Source organism: Heteronotia binoei, chromosome 15 (assembly GCF_032191835.1).
Source record: "Heteronotia binoei isolate CCM8104 ecotype False Entrance Well chromosome 15, APGP_CSIRO_Hbin_v1, whole genome shotgun sequence".
Classification (NCBI taxonomy): Eukaryota; Metazoa; Chordata; class Lepidosauria; order Squamata; family Gekkonidae; genus Heteronotia; species Heteronotia binoei.
The window spans coordinates 59579613-59606433 of record NC_083237.1 but is presented as its reverse complement, the minus strand read 5'-3'; the positions used below and the strand labels follow the sequence as shown (position 1 = coordinate 59606433).

The window sequence follows — 26821 nt, the reverse complement described above, 5'->3', positions numbered from 1 at the left end:
CCTGCTAGAATTCCTTACAGGGCTCTTAGTGCAGGGCCTACTGTAAGCTCTTGAAGGATTGGCTACATCAGGGGGGTGTGGCCTAATATGCAAAGAAGGTCCTGCTAGAATTCCTTACAGGGCTCTTAGTACAGGGCCTACTGTAAGCTCTTGAAGGATTGGCTACATCAGGGGGGTGTGGCCTAATATGCAAAGAAGGTCCTGCTAGAATTCCTTACAGGGCTCTTAGTACAGGGCCTACTGTAAGCTCTTGAAGGATTGGCTACATCAGGGGGGTGTGGCCTAATATGCAAAAGGAGCTCCTGCTAGAATTCCACCCCTGGCTTCCGTGATCTGACGAGATCAGGCTTGCCTGGGCCATCTAGTTCAAGGCGCATTGCTGAAACGTCTTGAAAGATACCAAGCTAGGGAAATGGAGGTCCCGTGTCTTCAAAACCACTTTGGGCGATCCTGAATGATCCTGTCTTTACATATTCCCTGCAGCTGTGCAGCGGCTGGCGCAGAGCCATTTGGAATCCAACAGTTCTTGGATGGAGGAGGACTATGCTGAGGACGTTGAGGAAGACGAAGAAGATGAAGAGGACGAAGAAGAGGCTCAGGACTCAGACGACACCGTCCGGGAGATGCCGGGCCTGTGCCAGCCAGAAGGTAAAGTGATTTCATGAGCCAAGGACCGGAGAGGTGGGGAGGGGGCAGTTGGGGCCAGCAGGGGGCAGCAGAGAACACAGATGCACTCCTCTGCCTCGATTTTTGACAGGTTTCTTTGCTAATTAGTCTCATAGTACAGAGTTTGAGAACAGGGTAAGATTGGCAGGTCTGACTCAGAAAATATCTGATGGGACTTTGAGGGTGGAGCCAAGAGACTTTGGGGGGTGAAGCCAGAAGCAAGGGAGGGACGGTGGCTCAGTGGTAGAGCATCTGCTTGGCAAGCAGAAGGTTCCAGGTTCAATCCCTGGCATCTCCAACTAAAAAGGGTCCAGGCAAGTAGGCGTGAAAAACCTCAGCTTGAGACCCTGGAGAGCCACTGCTGGTCAGGGAAGGGACAGTGGCTCAGTGGTAGAGCAGCTGCTTGACATGCAGAAGGTCTCAGGTTCAGTCCCCGGCATCTCCAACTAAAAAGGGTCCAGGCAAGTAGGTGTGAAAAACCTCAGCTTGAGACCCTGGAGAGCCACTGCTGGTCAGGGAAGGGACAGTGGCTCAGTGGTAGAGCATCTGCTTGGTAAGCAGAAGGTCCCAGCTTCAATCCCCGGCATCTCCAACTAAAAAGGGTCCAGGCAAAAAGGCGTGAAAAACCTCAGCTGGAGACCCTGGAGAGCCGCTGCCAGTCTGAGTAGACAATGTTGACTTTGATGGACCGAGGATCAGATGCAGTATAAGGCAGCTTCATACGTTCACATGTTCATATGTTGTGACAAGTACGATTGAACTGCAAAGCAGAGTTGCCAAGTCTGGGTTGGAAAATACCTGGAGACTTTGGGGAGGTGGATGCAGGAGACAGCAAGGTTTGGGGCAGTTCAGGATTTGCGGTCTGCAAAATGTCTTTGGAGTCCATGGTTTGGATTCAGCTGGAGAGGGCTGCAGGCACCCCAAATCTAATGTCTACAGTTGACCCTCAGATTCAGTGGGAGCTCACAGGAGCACAGCTCCTGAACCTTTCTGAGAGTTCCACCTCCTCCTTCTGAGAGTTCCACCTCCTTGTCCATTGAATAGCATGTGCAGCTGCGTAACAATCCCTGGATGAGCTCCACCACCTGTTTTTCTACAAAGCAACCCCTGGTTGCAAGCAATACTCCCTCTCAGCTGTGGAGTCCTGTGAGCAAAAATTCTACTTTGTGAACTACTGGCTTTAAAGTTGTGAGCTGCTGCATCAATTAGTTTGCTCAAGGCAGGGGTGGAATTCTAGCAGGAGCTCCTTTGCATATTAGGCCACACCCCGCTGACGTAGCCAGTCCTCCTTGTAAGCTCTTGGAGGACTGGCTACATCAGGGGTGTTTGGCCGAATATGCAAAGGAGCTCCTGCTAGAATTCCACCCCTGGCTCTGGGGCTGTTTTTTCCTGAGCTATAAGACAAAAGTGTGTGAACTGGAGGCTAAAAAGACTGTGAGCTAACTCACACTAACTCACCTTAGAGGGAACACTGGTTGCAAGTCTTCAGTAGTGGCTGGAGATCTCCCGGAATTACAACTGGTTTCCAGGTTACAGAGATCAATTCCCCTGGCTGCTTTGGAAAGTGAATTCTATGGCATTACACCAAATTTTCAGCATAATATCTGGTGCCTCTCTTTTATTAAATAATAAAAACACCAGATTTCAAAAATATTGGACCAAGGGGTCCAATTTTATGAGCCTCCAAAAGAAGGTGCTCCCATTCTCCATTATTTCCACTGGAGGGAAGGCATTTAAAAGTTGTGTGGTCCTTTTAAATGTAATGGCCGGAACTCCCTTCGGAATTCAATCGTGCCTTTCACACCCTTGCTCCTGGCTCCACCTCCAAAGTTCCCAGATATTTCCTAGAGTTGGACCTGGCAACCGTAGTGCCAGGAAAGGTATGGGCGGGCACCATCTTTAGGGCCTCTGGGCTAGCAGATTATGGGGTGGGGGGGGGGGCTGCCTTTTAACAATATCTGATCCCTATAGTGATTTGCAATGCAGTTTAAAAACCAAAATATACCATCAGAAACCTTTGCAATTATTCCTAGCCTGTATCAAGGAGGCCACTCCCTTCCCTCCATTTTGGCATATAGAAGTGTAGCCCACCCTCAGCCCCTCGGTCTACATCCAGACTCTCATTTTGAGGACAGAATGCTGGACTAGGTGGACCTTTGGTCTGATCCAGCAAGGCGCTGAAGCACAAGGCCCACATTCGTACCAAGAAGTACAACGAACAGTGTTCTAAAAACTTTGGGGCAGAGGTTTCACTGCACATTCCAGTGAATTCCGGAGTATTGTTCCCGGGGGTAGAATTGTAGCAGGAGCTCCTTTGCATATTAGGCCCTACCCCCTGATGTAGCCAATCCTCTTAGAGCTTACAAAAAAGAGCCTTGTAAGCAATCATTTGATTGTTCCAAATGAACAATTTGGTCCAGTGGCACCTTTAAGACGAACAAAGTTCAATTCTGGATAAAAGCTTCTGCGTGCATGCACACTTCTTCGGATATCTGATGAAGTGTGCATGCACATGAAAGCTCATACTCAGAATTAAACTTTAGATCCAGGGGGGCAGCCGTGTTGGTCTGAAGCAGTAGGACAGATTTTTTAGTCCAGTGGCACCTTTAAGACCAACCAAAGTTTATTCAAGGTATTTAAGGCACACAAAAGCTCCTACTATAGGTAATTTTTTTGTTTTTTTTTAAATACAAATTAAATTAAAGGTACTACCGGACTCCAAATCACTTCTAGAATTAAACTTTCTTGGTCTTAAAGGTGCTACTGGACTCCAGATCTCTTCTAGAATTAAACTTTCTTGGTCTTAAAGGTGCTACTGGACTCCAAATCTCTTCTAGAATTAAACTTTCTTGGTCTTAAAGGTGCTACTGGACTCCAAATCTCTTCTAGAATTAAACTTTCTTGGTCTTAAAGGTGCTACTGGACTCCAAATCTCTTCTAGAATTAAACTTTCTTGGTCTTAAAGGTGCTACTGGACTCCAGATCTCTTCTAGAATTAAACTTTCTTGGTCTTAAAGGTGCTACCGGACTCCAGATCTCTTCTAGAATTAAACTTTCTTGGTCTTAAAGGTGCTACCGGACTCCAGATCTCTTCTAGAATTAAACTTTCTTGGCCTTAAAGGCACTACCGGACTCCAAATCTCTTCTAGAATTAAACTTTCTTGGTCTTAAAGGTGCTTCTGGACTCCAAATCTCTTCTAGAATTAAACTTTCTTGGTCTTAAAGGTGCTACTGGACTCCAAATCTCTTCTAGAATTAAACTTTCTTGGTCTTAAAGGTGCTACTGGACTCCAAATCTCTTCTAGAATTAAACTTTCTTGGTCTTAAAGGTGCTACTGGACTCCAGATCTCTTCTAGAATTAAACTTTCTTGGTCTTAAAGGTGCTACCGGACTCCAGATCTCTTCTAGAATTAAACTTTCTTGGTCTTAAAGGTGCTACCGGACTCCAGATCTCTTCTAGAATTAAACTTTCTTGGCCTTAAAGGCACTACCGGACTCCAAATCTCTTCTAGAATTAAACTTTCTTGGTCTTAAAGGTGCTTCTGGACTCCAAATCTCTTCTAGAATTAAACTTTCTTGGTCTTAAAGGTGCTACTGGACTCCAAATCTCTTCTAGAATTAAACTTTCTTGGTCTTAAAGGTGCTACCGGACTCCAGATCTCTTCTAGAATTAAACTTTCTTGGTCTTAAAGGTGCTACCGGACTCCAAATCTCTTCTATAATTAAACTTTCTTGGTCTTAAAGGTGCTTCTGGACTCCAAATCTCTTCTAGAATTAAACTTCCTTGGTCTTAAAGGTGCTACCGGACTCCAGATCTCTTCTAGAATTAAACTTTCTTGGAGTTAAAGGTGCTACCGGACTCCAGATCTCTTCTAGAATTAAACTTTCTTGGTCTTAAAGGTGCTACCGGACTCCAGATCTCTTCTAGAATTAAACTTTCTTGGTCTTAAAGGTGCTACCGGACTCCAAATCTCTTCTAGAATTAAACTTTCTTGGTCTTAAAGGTGCTTCTGGACTCCAGATCTCTTCTAGAATTAAACTTTCTTGGTCTTAAAGGTGCTACTGGACTCCAGATCTCTTCTAGAATTAAACTTTCTTGGTATTAAAGGTGCTACTGGACTCCAGATCTCTTCTAGAATTAAACTTTCTTGGTCTTAAAGGTGCTACTGGACTCCAAATCTCTTCTAGAATTAAACTTTCTTGGTCTTAAAGGTGCTACCGGACTCCAAATCTCTTCTAGAATTAAACTTTCTTGGTCTTAAAGGTGCTTCTGGACTCCAAATCTCTTCTAGAATTGAACTTTCTTGGTCTTAAAGGTGCTACTGGACTCCAAATCTCTTCTAGAATTAAACTTTCTTGGTCTTAAAAGTGCTACTGGACTCCAAATCTCTTCTAGAATTAAACTTTCTTGGTCTTAAAGGTGCTACTGGACTCCAAATTGGTTCTAGAATTAAACTTTGTGGGTTTTAAAGGTGCTACCGGACTCAAACTTTGTTCTGCTGCTTCAGACCACCACAGCTGCCCACCCGAATGTATCGTCCCCAATGTTTCTCTGCTCTGAACGTCAGGAGTCACTGATAAATCCCTGGATTTTGATTCCTTCCCCTTTGGAATCCTTCCTCCCTGTTTCTTCCGGCAAATATGTATTCATGCTCTTTAGCCTGGGGTGACATCCCCGAGGGGTGTGGCGTGCGCAGTCGATGCCCGCGGTTGATGCTTCCTGAGGTCAAGCGGTTCTGGAGGACGTCGGCTGTTACCTTGGTGACGCATTGCTATTTAAAGGGCTTCCTCCCGCTGCCTGCCACGGATCCCACTCGCTGGGGGTGCACGGCGTGTACGGAATATATTTGCCTTTGTTTAGCACCTCTGCTGTCAGGGAGGGACCTGTAAATGTCCGCAGATACCCATATGCACAGACACAATGCTGCTGCTGCGCCCACTGCAGGGAGATGCTGGTCTCCTAGGAAACCATCTCCCATCCCCAGCAGGAAGGAGGGCGAAGACGAGAGTGATGGCATCTCTAGGAGGCATTCTTCTCTCTCCCGCCCCCAGTCCCTCTGTCCCCGTTCGCACTTTTTCTTGCTTCTCAGGAGCAAAGGTGTGGATCGCAAGAAGGGACGTGAAGTGCTCTAGGTGAGATATTGGGGAATCTGAAGAGCGATCAGAATCTAGGGTTGCCAACTTCCAGGTGACCTTCAATACAACAGTAGGCCGTGGCTAGATTACTAATGGCAAAGGAAAGGTCCCCTGTGCAAGCACCAGTCATTTCCGACTCTGGGGTGACGTTGCTTTCACAAGGTTTTCACGGCAGACTTTTTACGGGGTGGTTTGCCATTGCCTTCCCCAGCCTTTTACACTTTCCCCCCAGCATGCTGGGGACTCTTTTTACCGACCTCGGAAGGATGGAAAGCTGAGTCAACCGTGGGCCGGCAACCTGAATCCAGCTTCCACCGGAATCTAACTCAGGTCGTGAGCAGAGAGTTCAGATCACAGTACTGTCTGCCATGAAAACGTCATGATGCGACGTCACCCCAGAGTCAGAAAAGACTGGTGCTTGCACTGGGGACTAAAAAGGTCAAGGAAGTGCCCTGTGCAAGCACCAGTTGTTTCCAACTCTGGGGTGACGTTTTGCTTTCCCAATGTTTTGACGGCAGACTTTTTTTCGGGGTGGTGTGCCATTGCCTCCCCCAGTCATCTACACTTTCCTCCCAGCAAGCTGGGTTCTCATTTTACCAACCTCAGAAGGATGGAAGGCTGAGTCAACCTTGGGCCCGCTACCTGAACCCAGCTTCCACTGGGATCGAACTCAGGTCGTGAACAGAGCTTAGGACTGCAGCTTTATCACTCTGCGCCATGGGGCAAACCACCCCGTAAAAGGTGTGCCGTGAAAACGTCGTGATGCGACGTCATCCCAGAGTCAGAAACGACTGGTGCTTGCACCTTTATCTTTAGATTACTAATAAATTGAAAGAATTTCTTGCAGCAATATTTATACAGATTTCATTAAAAAAAAGTCATATGGAAATATTCTTACAAAATTCACGTCACATATAACGGAACTGTTTCAGTCCAATAAGTGCTTGCACGAATACATTTCCTTCTGTTGGTTCTGGAATAATGGAAATATGTGTAGAACTCCCCTCAAACAGCCAGTGTGGCATAGTGGGGAAGAGCTGTGCGCTTGGATCTGGCACAACCGGGTTCGATTCCCCGTCTCCCACCCGTGAAACCTGCTGGGTGACCCTAGGCCAGTCACATTCTCTCAGCCCCACCTACCTCACAGGGTGCTTGTTGTGGGGAGAGGAGGGGAAGGTGGTTCTGACCTGCTTTGAAACTCCTGTCAGCAGCAAAAAGTGGGGTACAAGGACCGACCCTTCTTCTAGAGAGATCCAATTTGGTGTAGTGGTTAAGTGTGTCGACTCTTATCTGGGAGAACCAGGTTTGATTCCCCTCTCCTCCACTTGCAGCTGCTGGAATGGCCTTGGGTCAGCCATAGCTCTCGTAGGAGTTGTCCTTGAAAGGGCAGCTGCTGTAAGAGCTCTCTCAGCCCCACCTACCTCACAGGGTGTCTGTTTTGGGGGTTTGTGACCGCTCTGAGATTCAGAGTACAGGGTGGGATATAAATCCAATATCTTCTTTACCAAAGCTACCAGCGTACTCATTAACTGATGAGATGTTTCAGTAACCCTTTCCTCAAGGAGGAGTTGGTAAGAAGCCTGCAAATTCAATAGGTTCCACACCACTGCATCATATTCAAATCCATGCCAAGCAGTCTTGGTGATTCAGTTGTATGAACTGGCTATCGATGCGTCATCATTACTGCATAAATGGATTATCTATTTCCAATACATTGTGCAAAGCTTGTTAGTTATCTTACCACCATCTATTTTTGTATAAGTCATTTTCTCCGGGGGAGCTGATCTCTGCCGGCTGGAGAACAGTTGTAAAAGCAGGAGATCTCCAGGCCCCACCTGGAGTCTGGCAACCCTAGGTTCACCCTCTGAAGCAGCCACCGAACCCAGGAGAACTGACCTCTTTCAGGTGGCAAGCAGGTGTAATAGTGGGAAATCTCAAAAAGGATATTATAGCATTGGAAAAAGTGCAGAAAAGGGCAACTAGAATGATTAAAGGTTTGGAACACTTTCCCTATGAAGAAAGGTTAAAACGCTTGGGGCTCTTTAGTTTGGAGAAACGTCGACTGCGGGGTGACATGATAGAGATTTACAAGATTATGCCTGGGGTGGAGAAGGTAGAGAAAGAAGTACTTTTCTCCCTTTCTCACAATACAAGAACTCGTGGGCATTCGATGAAATTGCTGAGCAGTCGGGTTAAAACGGATAAAAGGACTTACTTCTTTACCCAAGGGGTGATTAACATGTGGAATTCACTGCCACAGGAGGTGGTGGCGGCTACAAGCATAGCCAGCTTCAAGAGGGGGTTAGATAAAAATATGGAGCAGAGGTCCATCAGTGGCTATTAGCCACTGATTATATATATATAATTTTTTTGGCCACTGTGTGACACAGAGTGTTGGACTGGATGGGCCATTGGCCTGACCCAACATGGCTTCTCTTATGTTCTTATGTTCTCCAGGTGCCACCTGTGGTTGGTGGCGTGCTCTACTGCTACGATGTAGCTATACTGCTACAAGGCGGCATGCTATAGTGCTACAATGGTTTCCTATTTTATTTAGTAACAGCAGTGTGCCGGGCACTGAGGAGTAATCTTGGCCTTCTCTTTCCTAGCTAAGGTTGCCAACACTGGGTTGGGAGATTCCTGGAGAGTTGCAGGTAGACTTAGGGAGAGCAGGGTTTGCGGGGGGGGCGGGGTTGAAAGGACTTCAGCAGGGTTGTGAGGTAAGTGGGGCTGAGAGAGCTCTCACAGCAGCTGCCCTTTCAAAGACAACACCTATGAGAGCTATGGCTGAGCCAAGGCCATTCCAGCAGCTGCAAGCGGAGGAGTGGGGAATCAAACCCGGTTCTCCCAGATAAGAGTGCACACACTTAACCACTACACCAAACTGGCTGCCTCTAGAAGAAGGATTGGTGCTTGTTCCCCACTTTTCACTACCGATAGGAGTATCAAAGCAGGTCACAACCATCTTTCCCTCTTCTTTCCACAGCAAACACCCTGTGAGGTAGGTGGGGCTGAGAGAACATGACTGGCTTGGGGTCACTCAGCAGGTTTCACGGGTGGGAGATGGGCAATTGCACCCGGTTGCACCAGATCCAAGCCCACAGCTCTTCCCCACTACGCCTCGCTACCTCTTTTGGGGGAGTTCTGCACAAGTTTCCATTATTCCACAACCAACAGAAGAACATGTAGTCATGCAAGCACTTATTGGACTGGAATAGTTCTATGCCAGAGAGTCCAACTTCCAAAGTGGCCCTTTTCCTCCAAGGAAATGACCTCTGTTTTCTAGAGACCACTTGTAGCTCCAGGAAACTTCCAGGCCCCGACATGAGGTTGGCAACCCTGTGACTCCCAGCTCACATGTTTTCCTTACATATTGCAGGATCTCAGGGGCAGAAACAGCCAGGCTCCGGCACCAAGGCAGCCTTGCTCAGACAGTGCACAGGTAAGAATGCGACTTCTTCTCACCGTGCGGACAGCATTTGGAATCCTTGGTTCTGGAGAGTAACACGATGTGAAATGCAGTAGGCAAATCAGAGTCGGAAGGGGCCGTAAAGGCCGTCTTGTCCAGCCGCTGGTTAAAGACTGACACTTCCCTTGTTAGCTGATTGCACTGCTGAACTACTCTTACTGTAGAAAAGCTTTCCCTTGTATTAGGGTTGCCAGTCCCCAGGTGAGGGTGGGGGAATCCCCCGGTGCGGAGGCCCTTCCCCCATTTCAGGGTCCTCAGAAAGCGGGAGGGGGGGGGGAGGGAAATGTCTGTTGGGCTCTCCATTATCCTCTATGACTGATTCTCTTGGAGAACTGATCCGTGGGTATCTGGGGCTCTGGGAGGGCTCTGTTCTTTTAGGTAGAGGCACCACATTTTCAGCATAGCATCCAGTGCCTCTCCCCAAGATACCCACCAAGTTTCAAAAGGATTGGACCAGGGGGTCCAGTTCTATGAGCCCCAAAAGAAGGTGCCCCTATCCTTCATTATTTCCAATGGAGGGAAGGCATTTAAAAGGTGTGCGGTTCCTTGAAATGCGATGGCCGGGACTTCCTTTGGAGTTCAGTTATGCTTGTCGCAAACTTGTTCCTGGCTCCACCCCCAAAGTCTCCTGGCTCCACCCCCAAAGTCCCCAGATATTTCTTGAATTGAACTTAGCAACCCTGCCTTGTATCCAGCCGGTACCTTCCCATCCTTAATTCATGAGTGGGAGTCCTCTCCTCTTCTGCCAACAGGACCAGCTCCCCGCCCTCCTCTAACTGACAGCCCTTCAAATACGTCAAGAGAGCCATCCCGTGTCCCTCCCCCCACCTCCTCTTCTCCAGACTGAACCTTCCCCTGTGCCTCAGCCTTTCCTTCCAGGCCTCATTTTGGGTGAAAAAGCTGCCCTTCAATTTTCTCTCTTCTCCCCATTCTCTCCCAATTCTCCATCGCCATCTCCCCGGGAAGTCTTGGAAAATAAGCCCAAAGAATCGGAGTGCCCCGTCTATCCAGCTGTCTCCAAATCACAGAAACGGAAAGGTAAATTTGGGGGCCAGGGGGTCGCATTTTAAGAGGGATTGATGGGGGTAGATGGCTTGGATTGGGAACAGGGGATACCCATATTGTCTGGACGATAGAAATAATTTTAAAGAGCATCAAAGGAGGGCGATAGGGTGGAATTCTAGCAGGAGCTCCTTTGCATATTAGGCCACACACCCCTAATGTAGCCAGTCCTCCGAGAGCTTACAAAAAAGAGCCTTGTAAGCTCTTGGAGGATTGGCTACGTTAGGGGTGTGGCCTAATATGCAAAGGAGCTCCTGCTAGAATTCCACCCCTGGATAGCACTTTTGCTGTTTGTGTGTGTAAAGTGCTATAAAGTCACGGCCGATTTATGGAGACCCCAGCTAGGGGCTTTCAGGACAATTGAGACGCAGAGGTGGTTTGCCATGGCCTTCCCCTGCACAGCCTTCCTTGGTGGTTCCCCCAAGCAACTGGCTGTCATTTGCTTCCTTCTCCCTCTCTCTTGTTTTCTTCTGCATCACAGCTTGCTTTGCCAGGCATGCTCAGGAGCTACAGAGCAAAACCTCTATTTTCTCCATTGGCTAAAGCTCCTCCCTTGGGGAGGAAGGGGTGGGGGAGGAAAGGCTCTCTCAATTGTATCGCAGAACTACTGAGCCAAGCCTCTTTTCCTTCTGTTGGCTGAGGCTCCTCCCCCTCCTGGCCCCCTGGGGAAAGAAGGAAAGAGACAACTTCCTTTGCCCAGTTCACTGGATCCCATGGACGAAATACAAAGAAAGCACCTTTAAGAGCAGGAGTGGCCAAGCTGCGACTCGGGAGCCGCATGTGGCTCTTTCGCACATATTGTGTGGCTCTCTAAGCCCCCACTGCTCCATTGGCCAGCTTGGAGAAGGCATTTCTCCCTTCAAATCGCTTTGCCAAGCCAGCCAGCTGCTTGGAGATTGCCTTTAAAAAGCTAAAGTTGCTTTCTTTCCATCTCTCCCTCTTTCCTCTTCCCATCTATTTCCCTTCTTCCCTCCCTCCCTCCCTCAGACCTCTGACATTCACGTCTTGTGGCTCTCAAACATCTGACATTTATTCTTTGTGGCTCTTACATTAACCAGGTTTGGCCGCCCCTGTTTAAGGGCAACAAGTACTAACGTTTTAAGCATGTTTTAAGTTTTTTTTAAAATCTTTGCATTTGTCTGTGTCTTTTATAAAGTTTATATCTCTGCTACCTACTGCATTTTTCGCTCCATAAGATGCACCTGACCATAAGACGCACCCCTTTTTTGCCCACTGGCGTGCGATCTCTGGCTTTTTTTTTTTGGAACGTTGGGCTATAGCGTTATAGCGCTATAGCGACTTCTCACAACAGCACACCATAGGGATGCATTGGTGGTGCTGTTGTGAGATGTCGCTATAGCACTATAACGCTATAGCCTGACGTTCAACCCCCCCCCCCCAAAAAAACCGGAGATCGTGCGCCGGCAAGAGAAAACGGCTGGCGCTGGTGGAAGCGAGATAACGTGCACTCTTTTTTTGCAGTATTCGCTCCATAAGACACACACACTTCCCCCACACACACTTTTTTTTGGGGGGGGGGGGAGTGCGTCTTATGGAGCGAAAAATACGGTAATCTTAAATAGGTACACACATGGCCTGGCCTGACATGGCCCAGCCCAACAAAATCTCATTGATGTCAGATCCGGCCCTCATAACAATTGAGTCCAACACCCCTGCATAGAGCTTTCAAGGCAAGGGGTGTTCAGAGGCGGTTCGCCATTGCCGGCCTCTGCGTAGCAACCACAGGATTCTGTGGAGGTCTCCCATCCACCTACTGACCTAAGCCGACCCTGCTTAGTTTCAGAGATCTGCCAAGTGGAGGCCAGCCTGGGCTATCCAGGTCTGTGTGCAGTTTTGTTACCTATAATCTCCACCCATTAGACATGGCCTACTCTGGTCAAAATGGATTTGCGGGTTTCTAATTCCGCAAAGTCTCACAAAAGCTGCGAACCGAGACACGCGCGCGGGGCGCAGCACCCCGGTCCAAAACGCACCTGCGATATCAGCTTCAGTTCTCTGCAAAAGCAAAAACGGGGAGAGAGAAAACTCTCGATTGTCTCCGGTTATCATTGCCATGGAAACAGAACTGTACTGAGGGGGTTGCGGATCTTCCCCGCGTTTGCACAGCCTGGTACAGCTCTTTACCTTGCTAGAGGCCGATTATGCAAAACCGGCAAATATATGCAGGTTTCAATAGTTTGCTAAGTTATACGGGTCACAGATTTCAGTTCTGGGAGGCGGAGCTGGATTTCTTCAGTGCAACGTTTCCAAAATGTGCCTCTACATCCCTTTTGTTTGTCCTCTCCACACACATGCGTGTGCGCGCGCGCACACAAACACACACGAATTGCAAATTATGCAAGCGAACTCACATGTTGCATATTCTGCCATGGCAATTGTTGCTTAGAAATGGTACAGTGAGAGTGGGCATATGAAACCCATTTAGGGCCTTCCTTCCTTCAGCTATGGGAGTCCCATGGTGCAGAGTGGTAAAGCTGCAGTACTGCAGTCCAAGCTCTGCTCATGACCTGAGTTCGATCCTGGTGGAAGCTGGGTTCAGGTAGCTGGCTCCAGGTTGACTCGGCCTTCCGTCCTTCCAAGGTCGGTCAAATGAGTCCTCAGCTTGCTGGGGGGGAAGTGTAGATGACTGGGGAAGGCAATGGCAAACCACCCTGTTAAAAAGTCTGCTGTGAAAACATCGTGATCCAATGTCACTCCAGACTCGGAAACGACTGGTACTTGCACAGGGGACTACCTTTACCTTCCCCCCCCCCCTTCAGCTGTTCATGCAGCATCTCTGCAGGAGTTGCAGTTTGCCTCTAGAACCATTAGTCTCTCACCCGTCAGATTTCTTAGCTTTGGGCATAAAACCCACAAAACCCAACAGCCCTATAGTTGACTGAACTGCCAGAAGGGGCCTTGAAAAACACTTTGCAGTCATTCCTTTGGCTGCCAGCAGGTGTCGCTCTTGCTTTGTCAACACAACTGCAACCAATGTGAATGAGAGAATTGCTCCCTTGCATGGACTCCCGAAACAGAAAGAGTGAGAAGGGGACCTAAGTCTGTAGCAGAGGTGGCCAAACTTGAATAAATGACAGATGTTTGAGAACTGCAAGACACGAACGTCAGATGTTTGAGAACAAGACAGAAAGGGAGGGGATAAATGGGGAGGGAGGAGGATGTGGGAAGAAAGCAACTTTAAATGCATTCTCCAAGCAGCCAGTAGGCTTTGCTTAGAGAAGTGATTTGAAGAGACAAATGCCTTCTCCAAGCTGGCTGATGGGGTGATGGGGGCTTTGAGAGCCACACAATATGTATGAAAGAGCCACATAAGGACATAAGAGAAGCCATGTTGGATCGGGCCAATGGCCCATCCAGTCCAACACTCTGTGTCACAGAAGAACATAACAGAAGCCCTGTTGGATCAGGCCAATGGCCCATCCAGTCCAACACTCTGTGTCACAGAAGAACATAAGAGAAGCCATGTTGGATCAGGCCAATGGCCCCTCCAGTCCAACACTCTGTGTCACAGAAGAACATAAGAGAAGCCATGTTGGATCGGGCCAATGGCCCGTCCAGTCCAACACTCTGTGTCACAGAAGAACATAAGAGAAGCCCTGTTGGATCAGGCCAATGGCCCATCCAGTCCAACACTCTGTGTCACAGAAGAACATAAGAGAAGCCATGTTGGATCAGGCCAATGGCCCATCCAGTCCAACACTCTGTGTCACAGAAGAACATAAGAGAAGCCATGTTGGATCAGGCCAATGGCCCCTCCAGTCCAACACTCTGTGTCACAGAAGAACATAAGAGAAGCCCTGTTGGATCAGGCCAATGGCCCATCCAGTCCAACACTCTGTGTCACAGAAGAACATAAGAGAAGCCATGCTGGATCAGGCAAATGGCCCCTCCAGTCCAACACTCTGTGTCACAGAAGAACATAAGAGAAGCCATGTTGGATCAGGCCAATGGCCCCTCCAGTCCAACACTCTGTGTCACAGAAGAACATAAGAGAAGCCATGTTGGATCAGGCCAATGGCCCCTCCAGTCCAACACTCTGTGTCACAGAAGAACATAAGAGAAGCCCTGTTGGATCAGGCCAATGGCTCCTCCAGGCCACAGTTTGGCCACCCCTGGTCTGTAATATGAAATTAGGATAAGGATTGTTCGGCTGGTGATGAGGTGGGGATACTCATGCCTGAGGTAGTCATCAGGTAGGCTGGAGAAGGCCTGAGGGGTCAAGAAGGTGCTGCTTTTTAACTTGTTTGGCACTGAAGTTTGGTGTGAGAGCCAGTTTGGTGCACTGGTTAAGTGTGAGGACTCTTATCTGGGAGAACCGGGTTTGATTCCCCACTCCTCCACTTGCAGCTGCTGGAATGGCCTTGGGTCAGCCATAGCTCTGGCAGAGGTTGTCCTTGAAAGGGCAGCTGCTGTGAGAGCACTCTCCGGCCCCACCCACCTCACAGGGTGTCTGTTGTGGGGGAGGAAGGGAAAGGAGATTGTGAGCCGCTCTGAGACTCTTCAGAGTGGAGGGCGGGATATAAATCCAATATCTTCATCTACCTCACAGGGTGTCTGTTGTGGGGGAGGAAGGGAAAGGAGATTGTGAGCCGCTCTGAGACTCTTCGGAGTGGAGGGAGGGATATAAATCCAATATCTCCATCTACCTCACAGGGTGTCTGTTGTGGGGGGGGGGGAAGGGAAAGGAGATTGTGAGCCGCTCTGAGACTCTTCAGAGTGGAGGGCGGGATATAAATCCAATATCTCCATCTACCTCACAGGGTGTCTGTTGTGGGGGAGGAAGGGAAAGGAGATTGTGAGCCCCTCTGAGACTCTTCGGAGTGGAGAGTGGGATATAAATCCAATATCTTCATCTACCTCACAGGGTGTCTGTTGTGGGGGAGGAAGGGAAAGGAGATTGTGAGCCGCTCTGAGACTCTTCAGAGTGGAGGGCGGGATAAATCCAATATCTTCATCTACCTCACAGGGTGTCTGTTGTGGGGGAGGAAGGGAAAGGAGATTGTGAGCCGCTCTGGGATTCAGAGTCAGGATACAAATCCAATATCTTCTTCTTTGGTGATGTTATCAGAGGGTGGAATATAAATCCAATGTCATCACATATCATCATCATCTTCTTCTTCTTCTTCGTCCCTTTAGGTGGGCAGAAAGTGTCCTTTGCCGGATCCATAGAGGAAGTCCGCGAGGAGCCCACCTGCCCCGGGGAACCTGAGAAACCAGACGGTGCCGAAGGAGGGGAAGAGAAGGACCAACAGAAGCAGGAAGCAGAGGAGGAGGTGGAGAAGGGGGACCCACCACCTGCAGGTAAAGCTGCGGAAGGGAAGGCTCTTTCTGTCCTGGGCATTGGCAAACCGATTTAAGAGGCTGCCTAGTCCTTGGCTGTTAATAGTTTAGATCAGGGGTGGAATTCTAGCGGGAGCTCCTTCGCATATTAGGCCACACACCCCAGACGTAGCCAATCCTCCAAGAGCTTACAAAAAAAGAGCCCTGTAAGCTCTTGGGGGATTGGCTGCATCAGGGGGTGGGGCCTAATATGCAAAGGAACCCCTGCTAGAATTCTATCTCTGGACCCTGTACTAAGAGCCCTCTAAGCTCTTGGGGGACTGGCTACATCAGGGGGCGTGGCCTAATATGCAAAGGAGCCCCTGCTAGAATTCCAAGCTCTTGGAGGATTGGCTACACCAGGGGCTTGTAGCCTAATATGCGAAGGAGCTCCTGCTAGAATTCCACCCCTGGTTTATATAATATATTGGGGCTTGGGAGCGAATGTTCAGACTGGAGAAGAGGGCACGAGTGCTCTCTTGAAAGATGTGAAGGGCTGTCACTTAGAGGAGAGCAGGAAGCTGTTCCCGCTTGCAGCAGAGGACAGGACTCACCGTAATAGGTTTAAATTACGGACAGAGATGTACTAGCTGGATACTAGGGGGGGGGGGGGGAATGTACAGTACGAGTTGTTCAGCAGTGGAATCGGCTGCCTAGGGAGGTGTGGCGCTGCCCCTCACTGGCAGCTTTCAAGCGGCAGGGATGCTGTGGATAGATCCAGGTGTGCAGCCGTGTTGGTCTGAAGCAGCAGAACAAAACAGGAGTCAAGTGGCACCTTTAAGACCAACCAAGTTTGATTCAGAACGTAAGCTTTCGTGCGCTCCAAGCGCACTTCATCAGACGAGGAATCAGGCACAGCGAGCAGGGTTATAACATAACTAGTAGGCAATGGTTTAGAATGCAAAATGGTACAAATTTAAGAACAGTCAAATGAACAAATTGAGCAAACCTTTGCTCTGGGTCGCATGAGCGTGCGAAAGCAATAAAACAGTAAGAAGTCAAAATGTGAGAATGTCCGTCAGCCACTCCATTATATAAGCCTGGGTCCAAAAGAGGGCATTACTTTCTCAGGAGTTTTCCCCATCTAACTAATTTACCTTTTAACGCGTAACATACCGTGTTTCCCCGAAAATAAGACCCTGTCTTATATTTGTTTTTTTCTCAAGAAGACACACTAGGGCTTATTTTCAGGGGATGTCTTATTTTTTATTAAGTAGAAGAAGATATTGGATTTATATCCCGCCCTCCGCTCCGAAGAGTCTCAGAGCGGCTCACAATCTCCTTTCCCTTCCTCCCCCACAACAGACACCCTGTGAGGTAGATGAAGATATTGGATTTATATCCCGCCCTCCACTCCGAAGAGTCTCAGAGTGGCTCACAATCGCCTTTCCCTTCCTCCCCCACAACAGACACCATGTGAGGTAGATGAAGATATTGGATTTATATCCCGCCCTCCACTCTGAAGAGTCTCAGAGCGGCTCACAATCGCCTTTCCCTTCCTCCCCCACAACAGACACCCTGTGAGGTGGGTGGGGCTGGAGAGGGCTCTCCCAGCAGCTGCCCTTTCAAGGACAACTCCTACCAGAGATAAGGCTGACCCAAGGCCATGCCAGCAGGTGCAAGCGGAGGAGTGGGGTATCAAACCTGGCTCTCCCAGATAAGAGTCCGCACACTTAACCACTACACCAAACTGGCACTCAAATTGTTGATACAACAATCTACATTTATTCAAATACAGTTAAGTCATCTTCTGGAACATTGTCATAACTCTCCAGACCCGGAATTCCATCCATCACTAGGTCTTATCATCGGGGTAGGGCTTATATTTAACAAATGCATAGAAATCCTGCTAGGGCTTATTTTTGGAGTATAGCAGAAGATGGGTTTAGTATACGCAATGAGATAAACAGCCAATATCCCTATTTGAGTATGTCAATACAGCTAAAAGAGAAATACATTGGATAGTGATGTTCTTGTGATTGTGATGCGAAAGACAGGGATGCTGTAGGTTGATCTTGCATTGAGCGGGGGGGGGGGGGTGGACTACATGTCCTGTATGGCCTGTTCCAACTCTACGTTTCTACAAGCAGGGGACCCACAAGGATCAACGGTAGGGGCTGATTTGGGAAGCCTCAACCCACTCACCCCCATATCCTACCCGCCATTATTATATAGTCATCAGCAGTGTTCCCTCTAAGTTGAGTTAGCATGAGCTGGCCCATGGATTTTTAGCCCCCGGCTCACACGTTTTTGTCTTTGCTCAGGAAGGATGACCCCAGAGCACACGGATTTATGCTGCAGCTCAACACTTTAATGCCAGTCGCTCACAAAGTAGAATTTTTTGCTCACAAGACTCTGCAGCTTAGAGGGAGCATTGGTCACCAGTGGCTTCAGCAGGTCGATTCACCCCCTTCCCCTACAAACCCTTTTCCCATTTATCAGGGATGGCCAAACTCGCTTAACGTAAGAGCTGCATAGATGAACATCGGATGTTTGAGAGCCACAAGACATGAATGTCGGAGGTTTGAGAGCCACAAGGGAGGGAGGGAGGGAGGGAGGAAGGAAGGAAGGAAGGAAGGAAGGAAGGAAGGAAGGAAGGAAGGAAGGAAGGAAGGAAGGAAGGAAGGAAGGAAGGAAGGAAGGAAGGAAGGAAAATAAGTGAGGGGAGGGAAGAAGTGAAAAAAAATCAACTTTAACTTCCAGTGCATTCTCCAAGCTGCTAGCAGTAGGGGCTTCAAAAGCTGCACACTATGTGTGAAAGAGCCACATGGGGCTCCGGAGCTGCCATTTGGCCACCCCTGCCATTTATAAAACAGGTGGATTTTTTTTTCTTTTTTTGAGCTAATTTATAAAATCATCTTTTTCTGCATACCCAGGGAGTCCCTCAAATCTGTGCCCAGCCTCGTTCTGCTGGTTTTCTGATCTGCACAAGCACCAGCCAGCTGCTTGATGTATTTATTTAGAATCACAGAGTTGGAAGGTACCTCCAAGGTCATCTAGTTCAACCCCTTGTACAATGTAGGAAACTCACAAATTCCTCCTCCCAACACACACACCCAGTAACCCCTGCTCCATGCCTAGAAGATGATACACACACACACAAAAAAAACCCCTCCAGGATCTCTGGGAAAACTGGCCTGGAGAAAAATTGCCTGACCCCAAACTGCCTCGCAATTTCCCAGAGGGCCAGTTTGGTGTAGTGGTTAAATGCGTGGACTCTTATCTGGGAGAACTGGGTTTGATTCCCCACTCCGCCACTTGCAGCAGCTGAAATGGTCTTGGGTCAGCCATAGCTCTCGCAGAGCTCTCCTTGAAAGGGCAGCTGCTATAAGAGCCCTCCCAGTTCCACCCACCTCACAGGGGGAAGAAGATAAAGGAGATTGTAAGCCGCTCTGAGTCTCTGATTCAGAGAGAAGGGCAGGATATAAATCTGCAATTCTTCTTCTTTTCATCTGTCTTGGGGCCAGCAGTGGGTGGGGGAGAGCAGAGTCAGCCAATGCCACACAAGAGCAGTTGATTGATGGTCTGACGGGCCAAAAGTTGATGCACCACAGTCCCACCCAGTTCCATCCAATGAGGAAGCTCGGATTTGCAAAGTCAAAAGGGGAATTATATATAAAAGACACCCTGGCAAAGAGCAGTAATAAAAACCTCTTTTGATTAGCTATGCAGATCAGTGGCAAATCAGAAGCCCTATTAATATAGAGCCGGACCTGGCCCACTCCATTTCAAAAAGCGCTTACTATGACCTGCTTTCTGGCTTAGTTCTGCAAAGGATAAAATGACCATAAAGCAACAAAGGGCAGAGTCCAATGCCAGCACAAAAATGACACGCACAAGAGCAATAAAGCAAGCAGAAGAGAAGAATTCTGCCTACCTGTTGGGGTTGCCAATTCCTAGGTGGGGGCAGGGGATCCCCTGGTTTGGAAGCCCTCCCCCCGCTTCAGGGTCATCAGAGGTGAGCTGAGTGGGGCTGGGAGAGCTCTGACGAAGAAGACTGCAGATTTATACCCCGCCCTTCTCTCTGAATCAGAGACTCAGAGCGGCTTACAATCTCCTATATCTTCTCCCCCCACAACAGACACCCTGTGAGGTGGGTGGGGCTGAGAGGGCTCTCACAGCAGCTGCCCTTTCAAGGACAACCTCTGCCAGAGCTATGGTTGACCCAAGGCCATTCCAGCAGCTGCAAGTGGAGGAGTGGGGAATCAAACCCGGTTCTCCCAGATAAGAGTCTGCACACTTAACCACTACACCAAACTGGCTCTTAGTTTGAAGGGTGGAGTCTATGACATGGTTCCATGCTGAGGCCCCTCCCCTCCCCAAACCCCACCCTCTCCTTAGGGTTACCAATTTCCAGGTGAGGGCAGGGGATCCCCTGGTTTGGAAGCCCTCTCCCTGCTTCAGGGTCATCAGAAAGCGGGGGGTGGGTGAGGGACATGTCTGCTGGGCACTCCATTGTTCCCTATGGAGACCAATTTCCATAGGGGATAATGGAGAATTAATCAGCGGGTATTTGGGGCTCTTGGCCGGGGGGGGGGGCTGTTTTTTGAGATAGAGGCACCAAATTTTCAGCATAGCATCCCGCGCCTCTTCTCAAAACACCCTCCACGTTTCAAAAATACTGGGTCCAACTCTATGAGCCCCAAAAGAAGGTGCCCCTATCCATCGTTATTTCCAAAGGAGGGAAAGCATTTAAAAGGTGTGCGGTCCCTTTAAATATGATGGCCAGGACTCCCTTTGGAGTCCAATCATGCTTGTCACACCCTTGCTCCTGGCTCCACCCCTAATGTCTCCTGACTCCACCCCCAAAGTCCCCAGATATTTCTTGAATTGGACCTGGCAACCCTACTACCTGTTGAAGAACGAAACAACAGATAGTTATGTTTTAGGTGAAAGTTTCCTCTATAACTTTTCTCTCTCCTCCCCCCGCCCGCTTTATAGATAACATCACGGAACTGAGTCAGTCCGGATGGGAAGAGAGACCTCCTTGTGCCGTCGACATGGAAACGTGTTCCTCCCCGCCCCCTATCCGTACCACCACCTAGCACAAGAGGTGAAGAGCAGACACACGGGGAGTCCTTCTGTCAAGCTGAAAACTCCCTTTTCCCACCAAGACAGATTGGATCGTCTCTTTCTCTTTTATTATCCTTTTACTTCTGTTCGGAACTTTGTATTTCATTTGGCCGTGCTTGGTTTGTGTTCAGTGAATTATTTCGCATGGGGGGAGGGAGAAGGAAGGGCATCCAGAAGGTACCGTGAGCGGGGTCAGAGGCAAGCTACCTTGGGTGTTCAGTTCAGCTTTATTACAATCAGTTTGGTGGAAGAGCCAGTTTGGTGTAGTGGTGAAGTGCGCGGACTCTTATCTGGGAGAACCGGGTTTGATTCCCCACTCCTCCACTTGCACCTGCTAGAATGGCCTTGGGTCAGCCAGAGCTCTCTTATCTGGGATAACCGGGTTTGATTCCCCACTCCTCCACTTGCAGCTGCTGGAATGGCCTTGGGTCAGCTAGAGCTCTCTTATCTGGGAAAGCCAGCTTTGATTCCCCACTCCTCCACTTGCAGCTGCTGGAATGGCCTTTGGTCAGTCAGAGCTCTCTTATCTGGGAGAACCGGGTTTGATTCCCCATTCCTCCACTTGCAGCTGCTGGAATGGCCTTGGGTTAGCCAGAGCTCTCTTATCTGGGAGAACCGGGTTTGATTCCCCACTCCTCCACTTGCACCTGCTAGAATGGCCTTGGGTCAGCCAGAGCTCTCTTATCTGGGATAACCGGGTTTGATTCCCCACTCCTCCACTTGCAGCTGCTGGAATGGCCTTGGGTCAGCTAGAGCTCTCTTATCTGGGAAAGCCAGCTTTGATTCCCCACTCCTCCACTTGCAGCTGCTGGAATGGCCTTTGGTCAGTCAGAGCTCTCTTATCTGGGAGAACCGGGTTTGATTCCCCATTCCTCCACTTGCAGCTGCTGGAATGGCCTTGGGTCAGCCAGGGCTCTCTTGTCTGGGAGTACCGGGTTTGATTCCCCACTCCTCCACTTGCAGCTGCTGGAATGGTCTTGGGTCAGCCAGAGCTCTCTTATCTGGGAGAACCGGGTTTGATTCCCCACTCCTCCACTTGCAGCTGCTGGAATGGCCTTGGGTCAGCCAGGGCTCTCTTGCCTAGGAGAACCAGGTTTGATTCCCCACTCCTCCACTTGCAGCTGCTGGAATGGCCTTGGGTCAGCCAGAGCTCTGGCAGAGGTTGTCCTTAAAAGGGCAGCTTCTGGGGAAAGTTCTCTCAGCCCCACCCACCTCGCAGGGTGCTTGTTGTGGGGGAGGAAGATAAAAGAGATTGTGAGCCATTCAGAGTCCCTGATTCAGAGAGAAGGGCGGGGCATAAATCTGCAGTCTTCTTCTTCTTCAAGACCAGAACTTAAAATACCCATGGGTAGGCTGCCTTGGGTGGCCAGACAGCAGTGGCAAATGACAATGGGGAGCCGACACTCCTCGTGGCTTACTTGTGGACTTCCAGGCAGTGTCTAGCTGGCCACCGGCCGAGGCTCAGTGCTTGTCTAAATGGACGCTTGGTCTGATCCAACGTTGCGATGTCCTTATGCTTTCACGCACTTCCATTCAGACAGGGCTTCCAACCTCCGGGTGCGGCCTGGAGTTCTCCAGCGATGAAAAACGCTCTCCGGACCCCCAGAAATCCGTTGCCCCAGAGAAAACGACAGCTTTGGAGGTGGGGGTGCCAGGCTTCTGGCGGGGCCCGGCGGGACCAGCTTTGCCGCTAGGCAAACTAGGCAGCTGCCTAGGGCGCTGGACTCCTGGGTGCGCTGAATTGGGCACCCCCTCTGTGACTTGGTGATGTCGTCAGTGCAGGAAGGGGGGCACCAGAAGTCAGCCTTGCCAAGGGCTTTTTTTTTTGTAGCAGGAACGTCTTTGCATATTAAGCCACACCCCGATGATGTAGCCAATCCTCCTGGAGCTGACAGTAGGCCCTGTACGAAGAGCCCGGTAAGCTCTTGGAGGAGTGGCTACATAAGAGGGGTGTGGCCTAATATGCAAAGGAACTGCTGCTAGAATTCCACCCCTGATGTAGCCCATCCTCCTGGAGCTGACAGTAGGCCCTGTACGAAGAGCCCTGTAAGCTCTTGGAGGATTGGCTACATCAGAGGGGTGTGGCCTAATATGCAAAGGAGCTGCTGCTAGAATTCCACCCCTGATGTAGCCCATCCTCCTGGAGCTGACAGTAGGCCCTGTACGAAGAGCCCTGTAAGCTCTTGGAGGATTGGCTACATCAGAGGGGTGTGGCCTAATATGCAAAGGAGCTGCTGCTAGAATTCCACCCCTGATGTAGCCCATCCTCCTGGAGCTGACAGTAGGCCCTGTAAGCTCTTGGAGGATTGGCTACATCACAAGGGTGTGGCCTAATATGCAAAGGAGTTTCTGTTACAAAAAAAGCCCTGCCCTTGCCTAGGGTACCGGACAGTCTAAAGCCAGCCCTGGGGCCTGGAGATCTCTCATAACTACACCTTATCTCCAGATGACAGAGATCAGTTCCCCTGGAGAAAAGGGCCTCTTTGGAGGATGGACTCTGTGGCATGATACCTCGCAGCAGAGCGTCCTCCTGTCCCCAGGCTCCACCCCCCAGATCTCCAGGAATTTACCCACCCTGAGCTGGCAACCGCTATTTGAGGGGTGAATTCTATGGCACGACATTCCTGCTTTGCTCTCTCGCCACACTCTGTTATTTCCAGTCTCTGCCTTCAGATCTCCAGGAATTTCCCTAACCAACAGGGGTGGAATTCTAGCAGGAGCTCCTTTGCATATTAGGCCACACCCCCTTGACGTAGCCAATCCTCCAAGAGCTTACAAAAAAAAAGCTTTGTAAGCTCTTGGAGAATTGGCTACATCAGGGGGTGTGGCCTAATATGCAAAGGTGCTCCTGCTAGAATTCCACCCCTGCTAACCAGAGTGGGCGGCCCTTGGAATTATGCAACCATGGTTTGCGAGGCCATTGGCCAGTGGTCTCACTAAGTCCATAAATCTTAAGTGAGTCCAGGGGGCAGTCTGCTTGCAGCAAAATAAAGAAGGTGCCACCTTAAAGACAAACAGAATTTATTCCAGGCGGGTCGCTGTGCCGGTCTGAAGCGGCAGAACAAAGTTTGAGTCCAGTGGCACCTTTTAAAGACCAACAAAGTTTAATTCTGGGCAGGTCCACAGGAGTTCAATTCTGGGCAGGTCCAGAGGCGTTCCATCAAAGCTCAACAGAAACGTCTGAAAAAACAAAATCCGAGGGGAAGCTGCAGAATTGGAATTCACAGGCCTCAGATTCAGCAGGAGCTCACAGGAGAGCAGCTCCTGAACCTTTCTGGCGGTTCCCCCTCTTCCTCCCCGCCTACCTACCTTGTCCACTGAATAATAGGTGCAGCTGCATAACAATCCCTGGATTAGGAGAGCGGGCAGCCAGCCAGCCACCAGGGGCTTTGCCACGCCCCCAGCAGCCCTCATTAACCCCTGGAGAAGCCCACGCCCCACCCTTTCTCCACTTCTGATGTAATTTGGGGCAGTGGGTAGCTTGCTGGCCTTTTCACCGGGGGGGGGTGGCCCAGGAGAGCCCCAGGTGAGTGAGGCCTGCTTGGGCTGGCTGGATCTCTAATCCAGTCCAAGCAGGCCTCACTCACCTGGGGTTCTCCTTTCCTGCATCGGATTGCTTTTGGCTGGGGGGGGCGTATGCTAATGAGTTATGCTAATGAGCTCCATCTATTTTTCTATAAAACAACCCCTGGGAATTCATATGTACATTTGACTCAGTCAGACTTGGATTTAAGAGGGACTTTGGATGGTTATTTCCGGGCTTTTTTTTTTTTTTGTAGAAAAAGCTCAGCAGGAACGTATTTGCATATTAGGCCACACACCCCTAACATAGGGTTGCCAAGTCCAATTCAAGAAAAATCTGGGGACTTTGGGGGCGGAGCCAGGAGACTTTGGGGGTGGAGCCAAGAACAAGGATGTGACAAGCAGAATTGAACTCCAAGGGAGTTCTGGCCATCACATTTAAAGGGACAGCACACCTTTTAAAATTCCTTTCTTCCATAGGAAATAATGAAGGATAGGGGCACCATATTTTGGGGCTCATAGAATTGGACCCTCTGGTCCAATCGTTTTGAAACTTGGGGGGTATTTTTGGGAGAGGCACTAGATGCTATACTAAAAATTGGTGCCTCTACCTCAAAAAATAGACCCCCCCAGAGCCCCCAATACCCATGGATGAATTCCCTATTATTCCCTATGAGAATCATTCTCTATAGGGAATAATAGAGTGCCCAGTAGACATTTCCCTCCCCACCCCCACGCTTTCTAAAGGGGGGGAGGGCCTCCAAACCAGGGAATCCCCTGCCCCCTCCCTCTCTCACACACAAATACTTACCAGATCTTCTTCCGGAGAACTCTTGCTGTGAAAACGATAGCAAAAGAAAGGGAGGGGCCGTTCTCCCAAGCCCTTCCTGCTTCCTGCCCAGCCTTAAAGGGGCATACATTTTACAAACGGCTCAGGAGCTCTATAATAACATGAAGCCTACAGGTATGTTCTCCCCCCCCCCACCCCCTGCTTCCCGATTTTTGAACACCGGGAGATGAAGCTGCGAACCCAGGGGTCTCCCGCCAGAGCGGGAGGGTTGGGAAGTCTACCCTAACACCAAGCCAGCTGGAACTGCATTCCTGCTCCAAAAAGCCCTGGTTTCTAAAAAGCATATAATAAAAACTTGAGAGGGAGACTGTAAACAATTTGCACCTAAACTGGGTGACACATGAAACATTTAAAATTTTCTTTTTAAATTAGGGCAGTTTCACAAAGGCTTTAGAAGCAGGCCGGCGGGGGAGCCTCCTACGTCTTTCTGGATAGCCATTCCAGAGGACTGGGCCCTAGCTGATTGTAATATAGGCCAGACATAACCGCCTTTTCCCTTTCAGATATTCCAGAAAGATATTCCTTTCAGATATTAGAGAGCCAGTTTGGTGGAGTGGTTAAGTGTGCGGACTCTTATCTGGGAGAACCGGGTTTGATTCCCCACTCCTCCACTTGCACCTGCTGGAATGGCCTTGGGTCAGCCATAGCTCTGGCGGAGGTTGTCCTTGAAAGGGCAGCTGCTGGGAGAGCCCTCTCCAGCCCCATCCACCTCACAGGGTGTCTGTTGTGGGGGAGGAAGGTAAAGGAGATTGTGAGCCGCTCTGAGACTCTTCGGAGTGGAGGGCGGGATATAAATCCAATATCTTCTTCTTCATCATCTTCATTCAGATTCATCAATAGAAGGAAACGGTCACGCTCAGCCTGGATTGTGCATTCGACCTTTTTCATGACTTCTGCGACTGTGTTGCATTTACCTGGCACTCACTTCCTGCATCCACTCCCCCCTCCTCTTTCCACCCATATATCTCCGGCCAGCTTCTACATACCCTCTGGGCAATCCGATGAAGAGAGCTGTGTTTCTCAAAAGCTTACGCTGCAACCAATTTGTTAGTCTTAAAGGAGCTACTGGACTCTTTACTAATTCTGGGTATACACTTTCGTGTGCATTCAAAGAAGCGAGCAGCATGTACCCGAAAGCTTATAGCCAGAATTAAACTTTGTTGTTGTTAAAGGTGCCACTGGACTCAAACTTTGTACAATGTATTCCAGTAGAAGTTTTCCTTCCTCAGAGGCAGGGGTGGAATTCTAGCAGGAGCTCCTTTGCATATTAGGCCACACCCCGATGTAGCCAATCCCCCAAGAGCTTACAGGGCTCTTCGTACAGGGTCCAGAGATAGAATTCTAGCAGGGGCTCCTTTGCATATTAGGCCACACACCCCTGATGTAGCCAGTCCTCCAAGAGCTTGCAGGGCTCTTAGTACAGGGTCCAGAGATAGAATTCTAGCAGGGGTTCCTTTGCATATTAGGCCACACCCCCTGATGGAGCCAATCCTCCTGGAGCTTACAGGGCTCTTAGTACAGGGTCCAGAGATAGAATTCTAGCAGGGGCTCCTTTGCATATTAGGCCACACACTCCTGATGGAGCCAATCCCCCAAGAGCTTACAGGGCTCTTAGTACAGGGTCCAGAGATAGAATTCTAGCAGGGGCTCCTTTGCATATTAGGCCACACACCCCTGATGGAGCCAATCCTCCAAGAGCTTG

The 26821-nt window shown here is 49.5% G+C and overlaps 1 protein-coding gene across 1 annotated transcript in view; it reads left to right on the top strand.

Annotated features, from left to right (window-relative positions):
- The window catches only part of PPP1R1B (protein phosphatase 1 regulatory inhibitor subunit 1B), a 95148-nt gene extending 74288 nt beyond the window's left edge, over positions 1-20860 (top strand). The window contains exons 5-9 of the mRNA XM_060255961.1: positions 484-648; positions 9183-9245; positions 10239-10310; positions 15492-15656; positions 20616-20860. Coding sequence (XP_060111944.1) covers positions 484-648; positions 9183-9245; positions 10239-10310; positions 15492-15656; positions 20616-20719 — 569 coding nt within the window. The 3' untranslated portion in view covers positions 20720-20860. The remainder of the gene's footprint in view (positions 1-483; positions 649-9182; positions 9246-10238; positions 10311-15491; positions 15657-20615) is intronic.
- Positions 20861-26821: the final 5961 nt, after the last annotated feature.